Here is a 17,712-nt window from a genome sequence, read left to right on the forward strand (position 1 = left end):
TTCTGGCGGTCCTAAGGCGCGGGGGCATAGCAGTGGCACCTTATCCTAGACGACATCCTAATTCAAGCGTCGGACTTTCCAACTAGCCAAGTCTTACACGGACTTAGTGTTGGCCTTTCTAAGATCTCATGGGTGGAAGGTGAACGTAAAAAAAAAAAGTTCTCTTTTTCCCTCTCACAAGGAGTTTCATTTCTAGGGACTGTGATAGACTCGGTGGACATGAAAATATTCTGACGGAGGTCAGTAAATCAAAGATTTTGACCACCTGCCGAGCTCTTCGTTCCATTCCTCGGCCGTCAGTGACTCAGTGTATGGAGGTAATCGGTTTAATGGTAGCGGCGATGGACGTAGTTCCATATGCTCGCTTACATCTCAGACCACTGCAACTATGCATGCTCAATCAGTGGAATGGGGATTATGCAAATTTATCTCCTCAGATAAATCTGGATTAAGAGAAGAGACCAGAGATTCTCTTCTTTGGTGGTTGTCACAGGATCATCTGTCCAAGGGAATGTGTTTCCGCAGGTCAGCGTGGGTCATAGTGACGACGGACGCCAGCCTATTGGGCTGGGGTGCAGTCTGGAATTCCCTGAAAGCACAGGGTTTGTGGACTAAGGAGGAGGCCCTCCTACCGATAAATATTCTGGAATTAAGAGCGATATTCAATGCTCTTCAGGCGTGGCCTCAGCTGGCTTCGGCCGGATTCATCAGATTTCAGTCGGACAACATCACGACTGTAGCTTATATCAATCATCAGGGGGGAACAAGGAGTTCCTTAACGATGATAGAAGTTTCCAGGATAATCCGATGGGCAGAGACTCGCTTTTGCCATCTATCAGCGATCTATATCCCAGGGGTAGAGAACTGGGAGGCAGATTTTCAAAGTCGTCAGACTTTTCATCCGGGGGAGTGGGAGCTCCATCCGGAGGTATTTGCTCAACTGGTTCAGCTATGGATCACACCAGAATTGGATCTGATGGCGTCTCATCAGAACGCCAAACTTCCTCATTACGGATCCAGGTCAAGGGATCCTCAGGCAGTACTGATAGATGCTCTAGCAGTACCCTGGTCGTTCAACCTGGCTTATGTGTTTCCACCTTTCCCTCTCCTTCCACGTCTGATTGCCAGAATCAAACAGGAGAGTGAGCTTCAGTGATTTGATAGCACCTGCGTGGCCACGCAGGACTTGGTATGCAGACCTGGTGGACATGTCATCTCTGCCACCATGGACTCTGCTATTGCGACAGGACCTTCTGATTCAAGGTCCGTTCAAGCATCCAAATCTAATTTCTCTGCAACTGACTGCTTGGAGATTGAACGCTTGATTTTATCAAGCGGGGTTTCTCTGAGTCGGTCATAGATACCTTGATTCAGGCTCGAAAGCCTGTCACCAGGAAAATCTATCATAAGATATGGCGTAGATATCTTTTTTGGTGCAAATCCAAAGGGCTACTCATGGAGTAAGATCAGGATTCCTAGATTTTTGTCCTTTCTTCAAGAAGGATTGGAGAAAGGATTGTCAGCTAGTTCCTTAAAAGGACAGATATCTGCTTTGTCTATTCTATTGCACAAGCGTCTGGCAGATGTCCCAGACGTTCGGGCCTTTTTGTCAGGCTTTAGTTAGAATCAAGCCTGTGTTTAAACCCTGTTGCTCCACCATGGAGTCTAAATTTAGTTCTTAAAGTTCTTCAGGGGGTTCCGTTTGAACCATGCATTCCATAGATAATTAAGCTTCTATCTTGGAAAGTTCTGTTTCTAGTTGCTATCTCTTCAGCTCAAAGAGTTTCTGAACTATCTGCATTACAATGTGACTTGCCTTATCTTGTTTTCCCATGCTGATAAGGTGGTTTGGCGTACCAAACCTGGGTTCCTCCCTAAGGTTTTTACTAACAGGAATATCGAAATCAGGAGATTGTTGTTCCTTCTCTGTGTCCTAATCCTTCTTCTAAGAAGGAACGTTTATTGCACAACTTGGACGTGGTTCGTGCTTGAAGTTCTATTGGGCAGGCAACCAAAGATTTTCGTCAAACATCTTCTTTGTTTGTTGTCTATTCTGGAAAACGTAGGGGTCAAAAGGCTACGGCTACCTCTCTTTCCTTTTGGCTGAAAAGGCATCATCCGTTTGGCTTACGAGATTACTGGACAGCAGCCTCCTGAAAGAATTACTGCTCACTCTACTAGAGCGGTGGCTTCAACATGGCTTTTAAAAATGATGCTTCTGTTGAACAGATTTGTAAGGCTGCGACTTGGTCTTCCGCTTCATACCTTTTCCAAATTTTACAAATTTGATACTTTTGCTTCTTCGGAGGCTATTTTTTGGAGAAAGGTTTTGCAAGCAGTGGTGCCTTCCGTTTAGGCTCCAGTCTTGTCCTCCCTTCATTCGTGTCCTAAAGCTTTGGTATTGGTATACCACAAGTAAGGATGAAACCGTGGACTCGGTACATCTTGCAAAAGAAAACAAAATTTATGCTTACCTGATAAATTTCTTTCTTTTGCGATGTACCGAGTCCACGGCCCCGTCCTGTCTATTCAAGGACAGATAGTATTTTTTATTGAAAACTTCAGTCGCCTCTGCACCTTTATAGTTTCTCCTTGTTCTTCCTTGGCCTTCGGTCGAATGACTGGGGGGTGGAGTTAAGGGGGGGGAGCTATATAGACAGCTCTGCTGTGGTGCTCTTTTTGCCACTTCCTGTTAGGAAGGATAATATCCCACAAGTAAGGATGAAACCGTGGACTTGGTACATCGCAAAAGAAAGAAATTTATCAGGTAAGCATAAATTTTGTTTTGATTAATTAAAGTGCCCCTGTTTTTAATCGAATTTTTAAAAACCGGACACTTTAGCATCAAAATTGACATTCACTTTAAGAATCTCATCCCCTGTTAATATGTAACATAGTAGATAAGGTTGAAAAAAGACCGAAGTCCATCGAGTTCAACCTATACAAATCTAAAATACTTACAAAAAGCTCGCACTTACGCTTAAATAATCCCACTAAAACTATTTATTACTAGCAATTATATCCATGAATTTTGTTTATATACAGAAATGTATCCAGACAATTTTTTTTTTTTTTTTTAAATACCGATTTTATTTAAAAAAAAAAAGGTTCTTACAGAGTGGAAGTCGCAGCTTCCTGATAAAGTTATCGGCAATATTTTACATACATGTTGGTTGGTATAAACAAGCATACATCCTTTACTCAATGTAAATTGTAATAAATGAAATCTCCTTGTCTCAAGTGAGTAGAGAGTATACTTGAGGATAGGGAAAGGAATGGAAAGAAAGAGATAGGGACAGGAGAAAAAAGAGTAAAGGGAGAGGGAAAGAGAGAGAAAAGGGAGAAGTAGTTGCTGCATTTTTAACCTTAAGTTGAATCTTAGTGTATCTGTTGGTTGATATTTCTTAATATATACCCCGCCTATGTGTTCTTTTCTATTCTGTTCTGATATATTTATGTGGTCCGGTCTGTTTTTTGTTGTTCTGAAGCGCCTCCACTGTTTATGTCCAAAAAAAAAATAAAAAAAAATCTGTCTTTTATATATTGTTCCCATAGATTGATCACTTATGCAAATATATCCATCTTGGCATTTTTAAGGTAGTAATATACTTCTATATTAAGTAGTTCTGTGACTTTGTGTTGGCCACATGAGAAGAGTGGGGAACTTCCTTAGATCTCCAATTCTAGGCTATAAGGTATCTAATGCTATTAGGTCATTATGAGAAATAATTTTCTGTAGTGTTTTAATTTAATTTTGGGGGGTCGATTCAAAAATCCAAATTGTTGGGTCTAGTGGTAACTGCATATCAGGTATATTCTCTATTTCCCCTATGATATTTCTCCAGAAATTCTGCATTGCATTACACCACCACCACATATGAGCTAAATTACCATATCCATGTCCGCATCTCCAGCAGCGTTTGGATCTATTACTGTATAGGCGGTTCAACTTAACTGGGGAAAGATGCCATCTGTGAAGAAGTTTTATGTTCATTTCTTGCATTGAGAGAGATATCCATGATTTGGAAATATTCTGAAAGATAATGGAGCTTGTTTGAGGTAATATTATTATGCTAATTCATCTTCCCATTTTTCAATGAATGTAGGAGTGAAACCTGGGAGATTTTTGTGTTAGGAGTTTATAAATTGTTGATAGGGTGTGGGTTATTGGGGGGGGGATCTAATGCATAAGGATTCAAAATTAGTCAAAGGCCTTACCATATTCATGTATTGCTTATGTTGCGTTATAAAGTAGTGTACCCGTGTGTACCAAAACCAATTGCGGAATAAATTATAGCCTTTGTCTATCAATTCGGTTTGTGGAAGAGATTTTCGTTTGATGAAATTAAGTGTATCGGGATATCTCTATAAAAAGATTTGTATCCAGACTATTTTTAAATGTATCTAGGGTATTGGCATTCACTACCCTCCTTTGGTAATGAGTTCCACAATTTTATTGATCTTACAGTGAAAAAATGTTTCTGTTGCAGGAGATTAAATCTCCTTTCCTACAACCTTAAATTGTGACCTCTTTGTCAGAAACAATTTTCTTGGAATAAACAGAGCCTCTGCCATCTCTGTATATGGGCCTTGAATATATTTATATAAAGTATCATGTCACCTCTCAAGCACCTTTTTTCTAAAGAAAACAGACCCAGTTTGGCTAGCCTCTCCTCATAGGTTTAAATTCTCCAATCCCCTTATTAGCTTTGTGGCCCTTCTCTGAACTCTTTTCTAGTTCTGCAATATCTTTTTGGCGATCGGCTCCCCCAGAACTGCACTCCATACTCAAGGTGAGGTCTTACCAGGGCTTTATATAGTGACAGAATTTTGCTTTCCTCCCTTGAATCAATGCCTCTTTTTAATACATGCTAGTATCCTTATTAGCCTTGAAGCTGCTTCCCTGCATTGTGCACCCATCTTTAGCTTGTTATCTATTACTACTCCCAATCCCTTTTCTCCTCTGTTGGCTAAGTCATAAAAAAAAAATATGTTTGCCTGCTTATTTTTACTTCCAAAATGTAGAACCTTGCATTTTCCCGTATTAAATCTCATTTTCTATTTACTTGACCATACTTCTAATTTCTGCAGATCCCTTTGTAACTAAAGTTCATCCTCGCTCTGACCTAATGACTTAACTTAGTATCATCTGCAAAAATAGAGATGTCACTATTTAAATCCTTGCTCCAAGTAATTTATAAAAATATTAAAAAGAACAGGGCCCAGTACTGATCCCTGGGGGGACTCCACTGATACCTTTGTCCAATCTGAAAATGATCCATTTACTACTACCCGGTGCTTCCTTATCTTTTATCCAGTTATTTATCCATGAGCTAACATTTTCAGCTATTCCCAGTCCCTTAATTTTGTGCATTAATCTCTCATGTGACACTGTATCAAATGCCTTTGCAAAAGCTAAGTATATCACATCAACTGATTCCCCTTTATCTATATTTTTACTTACTTCCTCGTAGAATCTAATTAGATTAGTTTGACATGATCTATTTCTCCTAAAACCATGCTGATTAGAACTCCATAATCTGGTTTACACGAATATGCTCGTCAATATAATCCCTTCAAATATCTTCCCCACTATTGATGTCAGACTAACTGGTCTATAGCTTCCTCGATCATCCCTGCTTCCCTCTTGTAGCATGTCCTATAATATTTTTTTAGGATTCCCCCCCCCCCCAAACTCTTTATTTCAACCCACAGGGTCTCTACATTGTCACTTGTATCATAAATATATTCCCTTATTGTAAGTTTAAGGTTAGGTTTAATATACATGCAGATTCCTCCACCCCTTTTATTATTCCTGTCCCTCCTAAATAAAGTATACCCCTCCTAAGTTAACTGCCCAGTCATATGAATCATCCCACCAAGTTTCAGTTATACTGATAACATCATAGTCCTCTTCTGCAACTAAGAGCTCCATCTCCCCCATTTTACCCGTCATGCTTCTTGCATTTGTTGTCATACATTTAATTTTCATGTGCGTTCTGCTGCTACTTGGTGTGCTTTCCTCTATACTTTCTAATGTGACATTTCTTAAGTCATCCCTTCCTTGAGATATTAAGGGAGTGACATATTCACAGACTGATCTCTCTGTTCTATTGTGTTCTAACTGACCCTCCCCCCTTTGCCTAGTTTAAAATATTCTCTAAATGTGCTACCACTCTTTTCCCCAACACACCTGCACCCATGTTATTCAGGTGCAATCCATCCTTACTGTACAAATTGTACCCAAGTAAAAAGTCAGCCCAGTGCTCTAAAAAGTCAAACCCCTAATTTTTACACCATGTTTACATGAATTAACAGACCTTATCTCCTTCTGACTTACTGAGTTAGCACAAGACACTGGTAATATCTCCGAAAATATTACCTTGGAGGTCCTTGCTTTAAGCTTGCTACCTAACTCCCTGAAGTCATTTTTTAGGACTCTCCATCTCCCGCTGATTCCTTCATTAGTACCAATATGTACCATGACTGCAGAATCAGACCCACATCCCTCTAACAATCTATCAATACGCTCCACAATATGTTTAACACGAGCCCCTGGAAGACAGCAAACTGTTCTATTTATAGGGTCTGGATGACAAATTACCCTATCAACCTTCCTAATAATTGAGTCTACCACCAACATCTGCCTCATGCCCTGACTTGTGTGCCCCTCTTTCATGACTGAAGGACTGTTAACTATAGTATGCCCCTCTACCATGTCTAAAGGACTGCCCACCATAGTATGCTCCTCTTCCACGACTAAAGGACTGTTCACTATACTAGGCAAAACAGCCCTCTCTGACACTGCCACCCCTGAACTGATATCCCCAACATCTTCATACAATCTTGCAAATCTGTTGGGGTGTACCAGCTCAGAACTGGCCTGTCTCTTCCGCTTACCTTTACTTCACCCTCTATCTGTGACCCAGCTACATCCTGGAGTCTCCTCATCTGAATCCTCCCCATTCCCACTGCTAGAACCATTGACAACCAGCTCAGTCCTATCCATTTCCCTTTCAAGTGTCTGAATTTTATGCAGTGTTGCAATTCATTCCTCCAAAACTCCAATATGAGTTTCTAAAGAGTCAATATGCTCACACTTGCCACAAACATATAATCCCTGAAGCAGCTGTTCCAGTGATGCAAACATATGGCAAGCTGTACACTGAATGAGATTCTCACACATACTTACTAAAAGGTTTAACCTTAAAATATTAAATCATTTTATTTCCCCTTGGTTACTCCAAATCCTTGTTTGCCTTTATACCTTGGTTAGCTAACTGCTCTACTTAAACCAACACTCTTACTTAACAGATAATCAATACAGCAGACCCTATTAGACCCTGTGTAAATGTTTTTTTAAAATCTTTACCACATCATTATATTGTTGCGAATATTATTCGGTAGTAAAAACTGTTGTACCCTTATTGTCATTATTCACAAACTGTGTGTTACGGACATTAGTATGATTATTTTTATGTTCATAATTTCTGACTGCAATTCTACAATCCTCTAATAGAGTCGAGTCATAACCCCTCTTAACTAATCTCTTCTTAAGTTCTATAGTCTGTTGTTCATAAATTGTGTCAGATTTAGTATTTCTACGCAGCCTTATAAACTGACCTCTTGGAATTGCCTTGATTAGATGAGGGGGATGCTGAGAGGCTGCATGGAGAATAGTATTTCTAGCAACAGGTTTTCTAAATGTTTTGGTAATTATCTGATTATCAATAATCTGGAGACTAAGAAAAAAAAAGTTGATCTGCTGACTATTACATTCCCCAGTGAACTGTAAACCCTGTTCATTTATATTAAGATATGCCCAAAATTCTCCTAAACAGTTTGAATTCTCATAATTTTGTACTACCAATAGCAAATCAATGTATTAAACAAAGAGGACTATTTGTTCCTGCCAGGGGTTATGTGTACTATAGATATATGACAATTCCCACCATGCAACAAAAATGTTGGCAAAAGCCGGGGCGAATTTTGCCCCCATGGCGGTACCCCCTTACTTGCAAATAGTACTCATTGTCGAACATAAAGTAATTATGAGAGAGCAGGAACTGTAAAACCTCTCCAACATAATGTCTTAAGGACGGCTCCAGATCAGTTTCTCTCTCCAAGAAAAACTCAACGGCTTTAATACCCAAGTGTTGTGGTATACTAGTGTATAAAGATGTTATATCTGCTGAAGCCCAACAATAATTAGATTGCCATTTAATAGTTTCAAGAGTTTGTAAAAGATGAGATGTATCTTGGAGGTAGCTTAACGGTCTCTTAGCTATGGGCTGCAGAATTGTGTCCATCTATTCCCCAGGGGCGCCAGTAGTGAACCAATTCCAGCCACTATCGGTCTCACTGGAGTGAAATCTTTATTTTTGTGTACCTTAGGTACATGATAGAATATTGGGGTGATTGGGCTCTCTAGAACCAATGTTTCCAAGTCAGTAGGGCTAAATACACCCAACAGTATACCATCCTCAATTAGTTTACATATATCTCTTCTGAATTTATGTACTGGATTACATGGAAGCTGACGATATACAGTGTTGTCTGATTGTTGTCTCATAGCTTCTTGAAAATAATAGATGTTATCCATCACAACGATACTGCCACCTTTATCAGAATTTCTGATCACAATATCTTTATTATCCTGCAAACCCTTTATTGCAGCACGTTCCTTGTGTTTTAGATTCAAGGTGACAGTATCTTTGCTATGACCAATCTCATCCTCCAATTTGAGAATATCATCCTGGACCAGCCGTTAATAGGCATTAATCATGGGGGCCCCTAAAGTTTACTGGATAAAACTTAGACTTGTTTCTATTAGGTTTTTTAAGTTTGTCTGAAGGTCCCCAAGGTTCAGTATCATTATACAGTTAATTCAGAGTGACTATAGAGAAAGCATCATTTAATAACAAGTGAGGGGGAAACTGTGTATTCTTCATGCATATGAGTTGGGTTATCCGTACTCACATATAAACCTTTATTAGTTAAGGCAAACAATCTCTTAAGGGATAAATTTCTTATAAACGTGTTAATATCCAGAAGGGTGTTAAACCCTGAGAATTTACTATAGGGTGCAAAACCCACATCCCTAGATAAAACAGATGTCTCCTCTTGTGTTAACATATGTTGTGATATATTTATAACATTCAGGTCCTTCTTTGACTGTTTCAGTTATTTCTGTCCCTTCTTCTTCTTCTTGTTTCCTCATCCTCCCCTTTTCGCCACCTTCTGTGTCTTTATTTCTCCGTTGTTTTTCGTGTTTTCGGGCGGACCACTACTGCAGTCTTCTCCACTTCTTCCCCCGATCACTCCTGTAAATTGGCCCCTTAGACTGTAGACAAGGTATTTGCCATTAATGTAAGATTTTTTGGGGTATTTTTAAAGAATAATATTCAAGTAATAGAAGTGCTCTGACCCGATTCATTATTATTAAACAATAAAAAAAATAATCGTCGTGAATATATTGCATTTGCCTATAACAAAACAGAATAGTTTATTGTCTGGGATACAATAGTAAAAAAATGTGTGAATGTTGTATACCTGAAGCTTTATACTTTCTTCTTTTTTTTATCTCATAGATACCAAATGCGTGGATCATGTAGTATTTGCTGCACACACAACTCAGAAGTATGTTAAAGGGATAGGAAAGTCAAAATTAAACTTGCATGATTCAGACAGAGCATGTCATTTTAAGACACTTTTTAATTCACTTCTATTTTCAAATGTGCTTTGTTCCCTTTGTATCCCTTGTTGAATAAGAATACGCACATATCCTACACCAGTGGGTGCTAGTTGCTGATTGGTGCCTAAACCCATTTATCTCTTGTGATTGGCTAACTAGATGTGTTCTTCTAGCTGCCAGTAGTGCAACGCTGTTCCTTCAGCAAAAGATAACAAGAGAATGATGCAAATTTGATAATAGACGTACATTGGAAAGTTGTTTAAAATTGTATGTTCAAAATCAAGAAAATGTTGGGGTTTCCTGTCCCTTGAAGTGTTTTTCTACACAGCTGACTGCTCATTTTTTGTTTTAATCAGAATACAGCTCTTATATCTGTGACAATTTCAGGTTCCTATTTGGTCCCTACCAGAGCTAATCAACACAAAAAATGAGAGGAAATGTTAGACCATTGCACTTTTCTCACCCCCATAAGAAGAAAAGAGAAATTTCAAAATGGAAACGTTCTTAAGTTGTAGGTTTAACCCTTTCACCCAATAAGACGTATATATATACAACTTACAGTTCTTTGCCTATTCTACTGCAAGACGTATATTTACTCTTCGGTTCAGGAAGCTCCAGCACTCTCGGCTGTTAAGTTACAGCCGGATCTGGTGTTCCTGAAGCTTAATGCATCTGCCGCATATGGAGCCAGAGCAAGATTGGTGCTCCGGCTCCATATGAGGGCAGATGCCTGATCGTTACAGACAGTGACCCTGTGTGTGTCACCGTCTGTAACGATCGTTGCTGGTGCTGGAGGGAGGTGTGGGTGGGAGGTAGGTGGGCGGCCCAGCAGGGGAGGCAAGAGGGAGTGGGAGGACCCTACGCTACGGCAAATTGTAAATAAAGGGTCAGGGAAGGATGAGGCAGCTACGCTACAGAAAAAGTGTATGGGCATTGTGTGGGGTTCTCTAACTTACTTGAAGGTAGGACAATTGCCGTCTGTTAAAATTACAGTTCATTCAACTCTGTTTCTGCTTCTTGGGCCTTTAAGAATGACGCTTCAGTAGAACAAATTTTGCAAGGCTACAACTTGGTTGTCTTTGCATACTTTCACTAAATGTTAGCATTTTGATGTTTGCCTCAGCGGAGGCAGCCTTTGGCAGGAAGGTTCCTGGTAAATAACTGTCTGCCCTTTCCTTCTTTTCTGTCCTACCCATTTTTTTCATGGACTTCACAGCTTGGGTATTCGTTTCCAACAGTAAGGACTCATGGATTCTCACCACCTTTAGAAAGAAAAGATAATTTATTTTTACCTGATAAATTCCTTTCTTTCCTAGTGGTAAGAGTCCACGAACACGCCCAAATTTTACTAGTTAGCAGCAGTTCTAGTTTGCACCTCTTTACCATACTATCTTTCTTTCTTACTTTCCTCCTCCTATCCTTGGCTATACCTTAGAGGGTAAGGGAAGTAGGAGGGATCGTTAAAGCTCTGGTGTAGGATTTATTTGCCTCTTCCTGGTGGCCAGGTGATGTGTTCCCAACTGTAAGGACTTGTGTATTCTCACCACCAAGGAAGGAATTTATCAGGTAAGAAATATTAATACATTATTATTATTACTTTTTTTAAATATAGTCACTCAATTTTAGGGGACCACAAGTAATTGGTCATCTGGCTTTTCAACAGTTTTAGGCCACGTGGTATTGTTTTATCATTGGTTCATGCTACTGAGAGTTTAAAACAGTTCTAGAAGATTCATAATCCGTGTTTGTTCATTTAGAGTCAGTTCTTCCTAATAATGTTAATAATGTAGTAATTTTTTTTCAACAAGAATGCATTGGGGAATAGCAAATAAACTTGTATACTGCTTAAGGACTACTATAGTAGATAACTAAACAATGTTTACAGTAGCCCCATTTAAAATGTCAAACAGATCATGAAAATTATTAAATTTTTAGGCTTATATGTATGCTCAAGTACCAGAGGGAGAGAGAAAAGACAACACCGGTATACTTTCAGAGAGTTAACCACTAGATGCACACCACTGATACAACTCAAGATTAGACTGAACAGGTTACTATTTACTAAAAATGTATGAGAAAAAAATGTATAGTACTGGAACAAAGTCTTATAAACAGATGAGATGATGATTAAGATGTACCACAGGGTTGAAGGAGGAAAGTATGGAGAATGAAAATAACGCAAAACAAAGCATATTATCTCATCTGTGAAGCATGGTGTCTGTATTATGACGTGGCTCACTGTTTGTTTTTATATGCAATAATTACAGCAAAAGCAGCCAAGAGGTTTTCAAATCCAAATGTGCAATGCTATTAAAAATGTACATAAAACCCCACATTTTCCTTTACGGTTTAGCACATACGATTTTATAGAACTTTCCAATTTACTTATGTTATCAAATTTGCTTCATTCTCTTCATATACTTGTTAAATTAGTAACAATGCACTACTAGGAGCTGCCTGAACACATCTGGTGAGCCAGTGACAAGAGGCATATATGTGCAGCCATCAGCTAGCACCCAGTAGTGAATTCCTCCTCAACCTACCTAGGTATGCTTTTCAAGCATACAAACAAATAAGATGATAAAGTAAATTGAATGTTGTTTAAAATGGTATGCTCTACCTGGCCTAGCTAGTTAATCTGACCTGAATCCATATAATCAAATGTATCACTTGAGTCTGGCAGAGAATCCCCAGATACACAGTATTCAATTACAGAATTAGGTCTGCAACACATGGACATCACAAAAGGATTTACATTGGTAAACTATATTTCAGATCAAGGTTTATGGATGTTAACAAACTCAGTATATATTCTTCTCCTTTTAGTTATTGTTTCATTTGAAATCCAGTTTGCTGGAATACCGAACTGTGTCTCTCTCCAAATGCCATATTCACTTTTATATTTCAATTGAGGTTTGTACAAAGTGTATTTACTGGGATTATCAGAAGACTGCAAATCATAGTACATGCACACGGGAATTGCAGAAACAGTTTTGTCTGGATTTGTTCATTTTGTCTAGTAACAATAACTGTCCTATAAAGATATACTATTTATTTTATGCCTGGATATAGTTTATTCATAAAGCCATTTCTTTCATTGAGCTCTATAAAGTCACTTTAAGTTCCCTAATAGCGTTATCCTTTATTCTGCAGAGCTTCTTGAATAACTTTCAGGCAACAAAAGAAAGGGTCAGTGTTGCAACAGCCCAAGCAGCTCATCGTGCAGCCAACAGTGTAAAAGGCTTGTCAGAGAGGAGCTTCCGGCTGCTCATTGGATATCCACCTTAAAGCACCAGTGATTGTAATACCGCAGTCCTCTGTGTCGCTTAATGCTATTGTGGCAGATTTGGGGCTACTTAGAATACACAATGAGTTCAGCCTAGTGGCTTCTTCTGAAGACCAGCAGCTCCCTCCGGTCATAGATAAAATGTCTGTACAGCTGACAGAGTTGAAGTTATCACGGTAAGTCATCTATGCAGTAAGTTACTCTATTGTTTTATTCTTCTTAAAAACTTTTACAGAATTGAACTTCTACAAAGATCACCAGCTAGTTGGCTTTTACTTTTTAGTATTTCCTTTTTTTGTCCTTCTGAATTAATGCTAAAAAAGCATAGTCAATAATGTTTATTGGTATAAAAAGTAGATCATTTTTCCAGGAGTGTTGAATATTAAATAAAAAATCTTTGGTCAAGCTACCATGCACTAAAGCAAAATGTGCACATTAGCAGTATACTACCTTAATTATTATTTGTTTTATATACAAGAAAAGATTCTTCAGATCTATACAGCTGGTAAAATAAATAAAGATGAGACTGGGTCCTGCCTATTGGGCAGCTTACAATTTCATGCTAAGGACAATATACTGTAGATATGTACACATATCTGCTGTTTTACAACATAATTTGTAATGCATTTTTTATCTATCATTGAATTATATATTTTTCCTGAGCTTTCAGTATCAATTTTTTTTGTAGCCGTGCATAGAACAGGAATAGTAGCAGCCCCTGCTGACTAAATTGTTTGTTCAGTTTAACTAATCATATAAATCGTGTTCCATAGGACAGTACTGCATTCTGATGCATCCAGGTCTGACATACAGATCCTTCATCCTATTGACCTGAACCTTTCAGTGCATCGAAATCTAGCTGCAGCTTGGTACCATCAAATTCCTGCTATGGAAATGAAGGGACACCTCAATACTATGGAGGTGAGTAATGGCACATAACAATACCAGTTTGTTAGGAAATGTGAGAAATTACCAGATTTTTCACAGCATATTTGTAAGACAAAGGGTTTGTGAAATTTCTGCTCATTAATTCTTGTCACTTATGTTTTTAAATGTAATAAGTGGATATATCATTCCTAAAATATAGGTTTTATATTTACAAATTGAATAGCATAAGACAAGGTTTAAGATATTCCACATTCAACTGTACCTCTATAGGTTTGGACTGTAAAATGTAAGGGTCTTTAAACACAAAACTTAATTCTACATAATTTGTTTAACTATATATAGTGAAAAAATGCCCTGCATTTTCATTATTTATTTTGTCTGCTTTTCCTGTAATTTAAATATGAAATGTGTGGGTTTTCCACTCTCACAGAGAAGCTGGAGTGCATACTGTGGAATGAGTCTCTTTAATGTTGCACAGTGACTTTTTGATGTGCACCGGACCTTATTTATATTCGTCTCTAATTCGCCACAGTAATGAAGATGATAATACAACACTCAAGAAGCTGTTCATGGAGCTGTGTCCATAAGATTGAATGCAATTTAGTGATTAATTTCTGAAGAATATATAAAAAGTAACTTTAATTTCCCTGGAAAGATATATTTTAACCTTTCCAAAATTAATAATACACCCTTCCTTCCCCACAACATTTGCACATAATAAACAAATATTAATTATTTCAGTCAGAAGAATATAGAATAGTGAGTAACTAATTTAATTCAGAAACACAGAAAGTATTAATTAACTCCTATAGAATAAGACTGATGTGGGTCTATGATTCATTTTGCTATTTCCCTCTACCCAGCATGTATCTCTCTGGGCCATGTGGGACTTGGGAGCTACCTCACATATGAAGTTATTTATCTTCAGCAGATCTATACGTTTACAGATCTATTTACTGCACATATTGAAGAGTTAAAGGGACAGAATACCCACAGTTTTTCTTTCATGATTCAGATAGAGCATACGATTTTAAACAACTTTCCAATTTACTTCTATTATCTAATTTGCTTCATTATTTAGTTATCCTTTATTGAAAAGCATAGCTAGGTAGGCTCCGCACCTGGGTGCTATTTACTGATGTGCAGCCACCAATTACCAAATAGCACCCAGGTGCGGAGCCTACCTAGCTATGCTTTTCAACAAAGGATAACTAAATAATGAAGCAAATTAGATAATAGAAGTAAATTGGAAAGTTATTTAAAATTGTATGCTCTATCTGAAAGAAAAAAAATGTGGGTATCCTGTCCCTTTAACTGTTCAATAAGTGCAGTAAATGACTTTGTAGACTTGGTGAAGATAAATGATTTCTTGTTTGAGGTAATCCCCAAGTCCCACATGGCCCAGATAGGTACATGCTGGGTAGAGGGAAATTGCAAAATGAATCATAGACCCACATCAGCCTTATTCTATAGGAGAAATAAATTGGGTTTCCTGTCCTTTTAATCATAGTTTAGCAGGGTCATGGACGTGCTTATGCTGCTGAGCCTTTCAAAAATGTAAGCTGCAAATCAATTTGTTGAGCATGGAAGCAGCTCTGGACATGCCATCAAAATTTGTTGCAGCCCCACCCAAAGTTTACCATGCAATGCTGGTGAGGCATTGATATGGGCGTCCTTTGCAGCTGCTTTTCTTCTATAGAGTACATATGCATATACAATAAATTAGTCCGTCAACAACCAAATGACAGGGGCATAAGACCCTCACTGATTGCATTTTTTTAAAATAGAAAGATAGACACTATAGATATGAGAGTCTATGTGTAAAAGAATGGGAGTTCAGCACTCTTTTAGTAATCAAAAGTTTTTATTTTTATTATAATTGATTAATTAATATTTTTCTCTGAAAAATACAAAAAAAAAAACACATTGGGCTCCATGTAATACGATTAAATAAACATTTTGTCACGGATGTCAGAAGACAAGTGAGTGCTTATTTCTACAGCTGTGTACCCATTACATTACAGCACCCTGGCAGTTGTGTTGATGGTGAGAGTGCATACACCCTACTTGCTTCACACACACACATATATATATATATATTATATATATATATATATATATATATATATATATATATATATATACTGAACCCTGGTCATTGGCATGTTTGTTAGTGAGAGTGTGGGCCCTCTTGGACGTAACGGTTTTGCTTTCAACTTGTAATACAAGTGCAACCGGACACTCAAAAAGCTTACTTATAATATTATTATTATCAGGTATTTGTAGAGCGCCAACAGGTTCCGCAGCGCTAATATAGCACAGTCAATGCATGAGTGGGCATGTTAAATAACACTCCAATTGTAATTTGGACCTTTATGATTTAATTGCTTGTTCTTATCTGTTTATTAATAATTGATGTGTCTCTTTTTGTAGGTTGGTCTGAGCCAGGAAGATATTAGTGTGCTACTTAATGTCCTTGTAGAGAACCTGGGAGAAGCAGAGGGAGATGTCAAAATTGAAAAGCAAATTGGTATGCAATAAAACCTGTCGTAGCCACTTGCTTACATTTGCTTTATTTTTGTCACACAGGATTTGTCTATTCTAACAAAAAAATGTTTTCCCCTGATAATGGCAATTGATGTAAGACAAATGCTAACAAGAGGAAAGTTTCTTGGTTCATGGAATCATGTTAGAATGTAAGAGAAGTTGTCTTTTTATGGGTCCTCCTTGTTAATAAATAATCTGTAAATTAGGTCATCCTATCTTGCTTTATAAAGCTCAGAACACCCAGTTCTTCTAGCATTGTTCCATACAGTCCGTACATGATGGCTTTTAGAAATCGTTAACATTGGGGTGTTCTTTGCAAATAAACTGCCATTAAGAGATTGTATTTAATAGTAAATTGAGCTGAAATCTACTGCATTTGTACCATTTACATTATACATATCCATAATTGGGGGATTTCCTAACTTTTTACATACTTATACAGGATCATAGCTCTTTGTATGACTGTTTTTTTATTAACGTTTTTAGAAATGGTGACAAATGTATTAGATAAACAATACTGATCACTATGAAGATAAATTATATGTCTTTTCTCCAATATTTCTGCTACACTTAATGATTCAAAAGTTCAAGAAAGAAATGACAAAGATCAATCCATCAAGGACCTGGTTTTCAGATCTGGTTCTTTTGTCACGGAAGTAGTAGTGGTTAATCCTCTTATATTAATTTTCCCAGGGTCTATGGACCTGAAAATCTAAAACTCATCAGCATGGGATGAAATCATGTAAAATCTTTGGGAACGGTTTGCAAGCATTATTTCTTTCTTTCATGTAATTGGCAAGAGTCCATGAGCTAGTGACGTATGGGATATACAATCCTACCAGGAGGGGCAAAGTTTCCCAAACCTCAAAATGCCTATAAATACACCCCTCACCACACCAACAATTCAGTTTTATAAACTTTGCCTCCTATGGAGGTGGTGAAGTAAGTTTGTGCTTGATTTCTATGATTTCTTCTATGATAAACGCTTCTAAGCATTTTGAAGCCCAATTTATCTGAGAACAGTGTTTGCCAGAGGGATGTGAAGGTAGTAGATTTCTCAATCTGATCCTGTCTCAGAAGCAATTGTTGGAACCCTGCTGCCTGATCACAGTTCTACCAAAACTAAGTGTATCTGTTGTAAGTTAGCTGAGATTATATCTCCAGCTGTAGTATGTATCTGTTGCCATGATAAGCTTTTGGACGTAGAAAATGTTTCCATCAGTGCTAGTACAGTTTCTGTTGTTCCTTCAACATCTAATGTACATGATATCCCTGTTGATATGGAAAATTATATTGC

At 37.9% G+C, this 17,712-nt stretch overlaps 1 protein-coding gene across 1 annotated transcript in view; it reads left to right on the forward strand.

Annotated features, from left to right (window-relative positions):
* Window positions 1–17,712, forward strand: part of VPS13C (vacuolar protein sorting 13 homolog C) — a 1,402,311-nt gene that overhangs the window by 490,593 nt on the left and 894,006 nt on the right. Inside the window, 4 exon segments of the mRNA XM_053719302.1 lie at window positions 12,848–12,965; window positions 12,967–13,156; window positions 13,754–13,901; window positions 16,302–16,398. Of these exon segments, the coding sequence (XP_053575277.1) occupies window positions 12,848–12,965; window positions 12,967–13,156; window positions 13,754–13,901; window positions 16,302–16,398 (553 nt within the window).

Source organism: Bombina bombina, chromosome 6, assembly GCF_027579735.1.
Source record: "Bombina bombina isolate aBomBom1 chromosome 6, aBomBom1.pri, whole genome shotgun sequence".
Classification (NCBI taxonomy): domain Eukaryota; kingdom Metazoa; phylum Chordata; class Amphibia; order Anura; family Bombinatoridae; genus Bombina; species Bombina bombina.